The 9066-nt window shown below is 40.4% G+C and overlaps 1 protein-coding gene across 1 annotated transcript in view; it reads left to right on the top strand.

The window, feature by feature from the left end:
* The first annotated feature begins 775 nt into the window (after positions 1–775).
* The window catches only part of sorcs2 (sortilin-related VPS10 domain containing receptor 2), a 343474-nt gene continuing 335183 nt past the window's right edge, over positions 776–9066 (top strand). The window contains exon 1 of the mRNA XM_070929476.1: positions 776–1123. Coding sequence (XP_070785577.1) covers positions 776–1123 — 348 coding nt within the window. The remainder of the gene's footprint in view (positions 1124–9066) is intronic.

The raw sequence follows: 9066 nt of genomic DNA, 5'->3' as shown, positions 1-9066 counted from the left end.
TAAAGCTATAATAACATTGTAAAGAAAAGACACATATATCCATACATGTCAATTAGGGACTGTAAGTATACATTTTTCATCTGTGGGCTATTCCTTTGTCTGTCTGATCCCCCCCACCCACAACAATGTGAAAAATGACAGAACATTTGCACCTGCATACCAAATTGCCATAATTTGCAGTAAAATTTGAGGATTAACTTGTTTGATCGATTATCACTTCCTCCATATTTACACGACTTATATACTAATGAACATGTCTGACAGTGCAGTTCAGCTTAAAAACGGTGTCTATTTTGACTTGACATTATGTGTGAAATGGTTAGCCTTTCTTTTGTGTGAAAGGGTTCTTCTTTTTGCATTTACCTAACTGTTTTTTCAAATCATATTTTCTACTCATACTTATAAATTCCAGGCTGCTGAGGGCACTTCGTAATAATCAGTCGCGGACACTTTAAATGAAAATGTGCTATAACCGATGCATCTTTTGAAATAAATATCTCCAATTTAAAATGTGAATTCCTCGTGTGGTGACACTACATAAGGATAGACTGAGTTCAGTCGCAGGTCGCTGCAGCTGCAGAACAGCAGATGGCACCGCTGCTCCGTCCTGTGTATCCTGATTTGCACAGAGACGCGTCCACGTTGTTCCCACTGTCTGCCTTCGCTCTTATTCCCCTCCCTCCTTCTCTCGGCTTACAGTATACACCTATCTTCCACAAGAACCAGCAGTTTCTCCATCAGTCTCCGCGATACTAGCGCTACTACGGCGCAAAACATGGCATTTCTGCGCTCCGAAGAACCGGTCTCTGCCGCAGCGCACCTCTGCGTCTTTCTGTTGACCGCCTCGGCCTGGATGGCACTGCCGGGACCCGTGCGCTGTGACAGCGGGGCTTTAAACCGGCGCGGCGGGGAGGACCGTACGTTTGACATAGGCGGCAGAGACGGAGGCTCCCCGCTTGGCTTACCGACGGTCCGTGACAAGGAAAGCATGGAGAGCTCACCCCGCTTCAGGAGAGCGCTGTCCCGGGAAAAACAAATGTCTCTGCTCAGCAGCTCGTTTGTGCTCAAAGGGGATGCGACCCACAACCAGGCGATGGTCCACTGGACAGGAGAGAACAGTAGCGTAAGTAGCCTGTCCCGTCCCGATCCGCTGGTTCATGCACCATCCCCACCATACTCCTCTTTGTCACCTTCCGCCATCCATCACTCCATCCACAGCGCACATCACCAGAAACGATGTATTGTTCTCGCACGGGGGGGGGGGGGGGGGGGGGCTACCGCTGCAGACGCATACTGCGTGAAGGAGTGAAACTTCATCTTCTATGTTCTTGAACTTCCCCTTTTTTTTTTACTTTTTTTTTTTTTTTTTTATACATGTAATGCTCATTTGACTTGGGGAAATCCTTCCTTTAAGGGAAGGCCCCGTTAGCACACTTTGAGAACCATAATAAAAGGCATGCCACTGTGTATGATAACATTCAGAAGGTGCCTGTGAGTGCACAGAGCCAGTGTGACAAAACAAGGCGCTCACACTAAACAGACAGCTGGGTGCTTGATTTAGTCACAACAGCCATGACTAAAATATTGATGGAGCTTTTTGTCCATGAATTTTGCAGTGCCTGTTTATTTGTGTTTCAAACCACAATGCTGCTAACTAAAAGATAGATTTCAGACAGATGTTGTACTGATATCACAAAAGTCCGATTGGGTTTAAACAGTGACGTCAGTGGAGAAAATGGCACAACATATACTAATGTCATTACTAATATTTCTGAGACACTGAAGGAGTATATTAGAGATATTTAAGTGATTAAGTTGGAGATGAGACACCATACAGTATAAGGTCACTGTATGAATATTACAGTGATTTTTCTTAGGGCCGAGTCACGTGAGAGCAGCTACACTTTGTAAACAAGAGCAGTCTTTGTGATGGATATTGACAGACGCTGTGGGGATTTGAGTGGTGGTGTCTGGTGGGGACATCACTTGCTATCGGAGCCTTTTTGTCAGTGTAACACATTGCTCTTTTTTACTGGCAGTGGCTACAGGGGGCTCTGGGGGTGAAAAAAATAACATGAAAGAGAAAATAATCTGACCGTGAAACAGCCAGCAGATCTATTTTGCTCAAATTTGCTGGACTTTCATGAGAAATTGGTTGGTAAATGTAAACGGTGACATTTATAGGTAACATACAATTTATTGGATTATTGACAGAGGCAAGAGAGATTGAATTTAAAGCTGCTTTGGGAAACTTCAGACATTGGTGGGTCCAAATGGCAGCGAGAACATGAAAAAAATATAATTACAGGAGCCAGAAATCTTGTGAACAAAGTATGTTCATATTTACTGCACGACAGAGGTAGAGGGTCTGTTTATTTGAACAGAGGTAACTCTGAAAGGATTTTATAACTGTCAAGTTTTAAACTCCCTTTTTAAACAGCCTTAAAGTTGAACTAAAATTTGAGATGTATGTGTGTCATTTTTCTAGAGAGGATAAAACCATTTTGGATAGATTTGTGGAAACAACAAATGATCCTGGATCCTCTGAGTGGGTCTTTCCCATGGCAGCGGTTGACTGACATCTTAGGATTGGTGTTTCTATGAAAATTCAACATTAATACATTGTATTTTCACCTTTTTTATCATGCCCATAAATAAAACTTTAAAATTTCCTTTTTTTTTTTGCTAATTACAATTTTCAATTTCACCAAATGAGTACACAAATTGTTTAGTAAAAATTAATTTTGATTTCAGTTCGACTTTAAGGAACTCAAAGTTGAAAAGCTGCCCAAAGTCACTTCTCAGAACGAGGCACCACAATTCAATAATGACTTGTGGGATTCTAGTACTTTGACATTTAAGGCTGGGCATTTAAGTAATAAAAAAAAATGACATTCTCCCAGTGGACTCCAGCCTTTCTGATTCCTGTCTCTTTTTTTTTTTTTTTTTTAATCGAGGTGATGAGTCCACCGGGAGCTTAACGCTCAGGCTCTGCCAGTCATAGGAAGTTGGACTTATTTAACGTCGTGAGGGTATGTACTCTGAAAGGTCATCGAGACAGAGTTCATCCCAAACTAATAAACACAGACAAATGGTGCCATTCAATTTCCCTAAGGCTGACATTTATGAGTGGCGCGCAGATTGATGAGTTGAAAAAATAAATCCCTGCCTCCTCTTGTTTCATCATTTTGTTTTCGAGTCTTTGAGGTTCTAAATGTAAGTCAATGATCATTACAGCACCAGGGGTAGATTTCAAAATGCGTTTTTTTACAGAGATCAACTGTCAATTGATATAAGTAAGGATTTATTGGATACTTGCTATTCCACCACCTAAAATCAGTAAATTGTCCCTTTTTTGTTTGAAGTTCATGTCGTGAGTTTCTGTTGCACTGTTTTCTCACTTTCAATGCTTATACTAAGACGCAGAGACAATTTCAAAGTGCTACCAGACACCATGTTTACAACAGTACATACAGAGGCTTTCAAGACCTGGACATTGAATCAATGCTATGTTACTGTACATGAATTTCTGAGAGAAAGCATGAAAACAGACATTTGTTCAACCTACAGGTAAATGCCACTACGAGAGGGTTACTGTAGTGATTTAATGTAGCACTTCCATAAAGTTGGGTAACTTGCAAAGACTGGTCAAAATATAAGCAGCAGATGTCAAGACATGACTTTTAGCCCCTAGTGAGTCAAAAATGCTGGATCCTGCACTTCCCATAATGCAACTCGATAGCGTCTTTTCATTTGTTCTTCTTGCCTGTTAAATGGCCACGTCTTTCAAACCCTAGTTTGAAAAATAATAATAATCTTAACTCAAGGTCCACTTGCTACTAGCTTTTCATGACAACTGAGCAAACTAAATCAACGGATGAAGACCATGAGTTGTGGTTAAAGGCTCAGTGAAAAGATCAATGATTTTTGTTAAAGAATTGTAGTCTCCAAACCCAAACTGAAATAACTGTCAAACAAAATGATCCTTGATGATGTCATCAAAGCTGTTTGAGAACCACATGAAACCTTATACTACAACAACATCTTCACAAGCTGAGTAGACTCTGCATGACTAATAATGTTATGTGCTAAGTTTAAATCCACTATATGTGTGATTTGAAAATGTCTGACTTTGACCTGAAAGAAACACAAAGACTACATCAATTTCCACTTGGATTGTCTCAATTATCTACAAACAGTTATATAATTAATTTGACAGATCACATAAAAATTCTTCACATAGGGGCTTTAACATGCGGAGTATGTACAAGTCATTTGAAATTACAGATTTAAAGACACTAGGATATTATTTACAAAAATGTATACACAGACATAAATATGCATGCATGCATGCATGTAGAGTTTGAGACCTGGAAGACATCCTAGGAAGGGACATAAGGCTGTATAACATGATAGCAGCCCTCTGAATGAAGAGAGCATCCACTATTGAAAGGACTCTCTTTGTGCCTCTCTCTCTTTCCTCTCTCGGAGTTGTTGACCAGCCCCAGGGAACTCTCTTCCTATCTTTATTCAAGAGTGTGGCCTTTCAATTTGAGAGCATGACTTACTGATTTCACGATCAGATTTTGTAATATTTTTCCTCAAAATCTTGCCCTTGCGCTCAGATTTGCTCTGCTTCTGCTCAAACTGTACGCTTGCACTCAGATATATTGTTGCTTGGATTTCCTGCGCTCCAGCTGCAGCCCCTCTCCTCTCACTCAGGCTGCTTCTGTGCACTCATGAAACGTCTGCTCTCAGGTTTCTGCTCTGCTCTCTGATTTTTTTTTTTTGTGTGTGCAATAACCCTGTCAAACCAATGAAATAATCCTTGCCTCTTTGCGGGGACGTTCGCTTTACTTCTTAGAGCGGTTAGTCTTTAACCGGGTTCATCCACTCCAGCTCTCCATGGCTTTGTCTCCTCTCTATGGCGATGAACAGTATCATTATCTGTGTGTGTATGTCTCTCCGATATGTGCATTTGTATCTGAGAGGAAACAGCCCTCAACATTTAAAAGGGTTTCTCTATTTTGTGTGTATCGATTGTTTCATGGAGAGACCGATTATACATTGGGATTGCACTCACACCTTTTCTAAATTTGTGTGTGTGTGTGTGTGTGTGCTACTGATCCCTGGCGGCCTGTCCTGCAGTAGCCTAAGTGATTAATGAGTGGCAAAAGGGGCGCTGACAGTCCAAACTCTCGTCCCACCCTCTACCTCCATAGGGGAATTGTGGATAATTCTTGCCACTTCCTGGTTTAAGAGCCCTCCTGGGTAGGAATGAAAAGTGGAAGCACATAGAATTCATGGACTCAAATGTTTTAGAGGGTTTAGAATGTAAAAACAGTATACAAGTACATGATAAACCACTATGTATAAGCATCAGTTGATATGACCTAGCTGGCTCTGATATAACCATTCGGCTGTATGGTGGGGGCCAAAGATAAAGTTTGTAATACTGAAATCATATGATGAGATGGGAGAAAAACCAGAGTCAAATTCCTTTAATGTGTACACATATTTGGCTAATAGGTGATTCTGATATCAACACACATTGACTGTGTTGTGTGTCATTTGACGTCCGTGCCACAGGTGTGATGTGCATACACAGAAGTAATCACGTTACAGTAGTTGGGATGTGCTGGTCGGGGAGCAAATGTGATATATTGCTACTTTTCTGGAGAGTTGACATGCATTGATGCTGGGGAACCATACTCTGAACAGGACAGCTGTGTATCTTGACAAGTTGATGCACGTAAACCTCTGAGGATGCTGGTGTGTTTGCCCTTAAGTCTATAGGTATACTTTGGGTCCCCCAGTAGCTCACTGGGTAGAGTGCATACCATATAGGCTGAGTCCTTACCGCAGCAGCCCAGGTTCGATTCTGGCCTGGGCCCTTTGGTGCATGTCATCCCCCCTCTCTCTCCCCCACATTTCCTCTTCAACCTCAAACTAAGTACTTTAAGTACCAGCTAATATAGCTGTAGACTTTTTTTTAAAGTTGTTTAAGCTAAGTGCTAACATCAGCATGCTAACATGCTCACAATGACTGTTAACATGCTGACGTTGTGCAGGTATACATTTTACCATGTTTGCCATCTTAGTTCAGCATGCTAACATATTGTAACACTAAATACAAAGTTGAAATCTGTTCAGGCTGATGGGAATGTTATTAGTTTTGCATGAATGGTTGTACCACATTTTATGGCAGTCCATCAAGAAAATTGTTGATAGGTTTCAATAAAAAATAAAAATGTCAACCATATGCTGGGAATTAATTATAAATTATAAATTATGTGATGCTCTGCAACTCTGCTTTAAGTGCAGTACACTTACGCATTCACACTAGAGACTACTTCCAATTAACTTGTCCTTGTTATTGTTAGCTGACATCATCAGTCTGAATATATTTATGATCACCATTCCTCCCTCTGATCCTTCCATGCCTCTTCTAATCATGGCTTTGGGTTGAAGGTTCTCAACCATTAATTTTACAATTTTTTACCCTCATATTCTCCTCCTTTGCCAACACCACCTTCAGCAAGCACAAGCATTGTTTTAGCCCATTAGGTCTAAAGATAAGTATTAATCTGCTTGAAGCATACATCTAATCTAAGTAGTAGATTTATAACCATAAAAGTGGTTATTTACCATAACCATAACCATCATGTTTTATAATAAGGTGCTTGTCTTTATTTGCATGGTAAATCATGGCTCATGCAGGTGTGTACACACATAAGACAGAACAATTCTCCCTCTCCACCCCCCGCTCACACACACACACACACACACACACACACACCAAAAAAAACCACACTATCTAGGTCTTGACTTAATGTGAAAGGCATTTGTTCACGCTTCACGAAATGAACAGACAGTTCATTTGGCCCCTGGTTGTTCTGCAGTGGAAAATTGTTTGCACATGTGAGGAGAGCCTTTCTCGTCATTTATATTGTCTGTCCTTGTTCACCCTACTTAAAAAGATACTCCAAAACTCAGACAGTAAATCATCAGACTTGCTTGCTTGGTTCACCACGGTCCCTTTTTAATGTGAATCCTGCACTGTCTCAAAATTACAAAGCACAGCACCACTACAGCAGGCTTGCCATCCAAATAGGTCTTGGTCTTCCTGGGCATTGAATTGCTATGAATTATACCCAGAATTATTTTGGTTTATTCAGCTGTTTTGTGGTATCCTCATTTAGCTGTGGCTACATTATTATTGTTTTTGACTACAGTATTTATTTGGACCCCAGAAATACTTTTGGTTAATATTTTAAATGTATAGCGAAATAAAATGCATCATCCCATTTATTGTAGAAGGCACTAGCTGTTGTAGCACTGTAAGAATGTACGCTTACTAGAAAGGAGAGCTGCTCCAAGACTATTCATGTGCTCTCTTTAAAGGTGAGAAAGTGTATACAAACTCCGTATACATATATATTAATTCTCTGTTAATGTGTGGCTCCATATTTTATGAATTTATGATTAGGATTATGAGAAGATATGGTCTTTCTGAGTTCTGGGCAAGCTAGCGCCGCTAGCTTTGTTGCTGAGTGCATGGGAAGTGCAACAAAGAGCAGCATGTGTGAAATAATTTCATGTATAAGATCTGTAGTTAGATATTTTGTATTAATATTACTTGCTTTCTATTATGTAAATATAGTACATAGACTGCACATGGGGATGTTAATAATAACGTGTTTGAAACCTGAAATACTGACTGAAGAAAAACATGCATATATCTGTGTCCGACCATTTGGCATAGTTGACACAGACAACAATAGCAAGTTAATTGTCCGAAACATAAAAGCACTGTGGATGATCGAGTTTATCCGTCTATGAGATCTTCCAAAGCCTTCCTCTTTGTGTGGCCTCAGTGTTGGCATAGGACCACTCTTTGCCACTTGGCGGTAGGTAGCATTTGTCGCTTCAATGCCATGGTTACTTTGCTCTGTGTACTTTCCCAAGGTCCCGTTCGCAGTGTGCTACTGTAGTATTACTGTCTAATTAAGTGTTTTGTGATGCCAGGTGGACAGTGTTATGCAAAAATATGAGTTCAGTGTTCAGTGAACGCTGCTCGTTCAAGCGCGTTCATGCACAACACTGCAGGTGGATGCTGGCTGCCCGGAAGCTAAATAAAAGCATGATGACGCGTTTGTCTTGCAGGTTGTTCTGAGGCTGCTGGCAGCGGGGTAGATATTGTTGTCTGTTTTTTCCTGCAGTACTGTTTATGAGAAAGGTATGTGTGTGTGGTCTCTAGCTAACAAACTACCTTTTTTCTTCTCTGCTTTCTAACTTGTCTTTTCAGCTTGGCAAGGTGAAAACCCTTGAAGGCAAAATTACTCACTATAAGCATTTGTGTGTTTTTGTGTGATGGAGCTGGGGGGTGCTGGTTACCAAGCAACAGCCAAAACAACTAGTTGGCAGGCTGTGGCTCACAAGAAAGCCCCTCAGCTGCTTGAACATCCCAGACATTCTCCTCCAAACTTTATTTTTTTATTACGGTGCTAAAATGTACCCAACATGCGTTCGTTGTTTTTCCAATCTTGTCTCTGTAAACAGAATCCAGTTGGGGTCTTCCAGTGGTTTGATTCCTGATCTGAATTCAGGGTGGCCCCTCGCCTCGCACTTCTCCCAGGTCCTGCATATTTCATGTATAGCTCTGGCATAAATATATGCCAGTCATTTTGAGATTATCTGGTGAAATCTTGTATCTCCAAAAGTCAACTTTTCAGGAAGAAAAGAAATGTACCTTGCTTTTGGGCTGGCCAAAATGTTCACTACAAGATGAAAAGTATCACCATCTAAAGGCCATATTGCCATTAAATTAACATGAATTAATTAATTAATTAATTAATTAATTAAATAATTAAAATATTAATCCTCTTCCCTTTTAAAAACTCAATGAGCTTTCTCCTAGTGCTTAACTATAGGCGATAATTGCCAGTATTTTTGTCCTCAAAAAATACCATAATCTTTTTGTGACATTGCCATGAAATGACATGCTTCACAGAGGATAATGCATTTCCCCTTTCAACACTCTATGAGCTTTTTTAGGCTAAAATG

The sequence above is a fragment of the Enoplosus armatus genome, chromosome 23 (genome assembly GCF_043641665.1).
Source record: "Enoplosus armatus isolate fEnoArm2 chromosome 23, fEnoArm2.hap1, whole genome shotgun sequence".
Classification (NCBI taxonomy): Eukaryota; Metazoa; Chordata; class Actinopteri; order Centrarchiformes; family Enoplosidae; genus Enoplosus; species Enoplosus armatus.
Note: the sequence above shows the minus strand (reverse complement) of the source record. Positions and strands in the feature narration are given on the sequence as shown.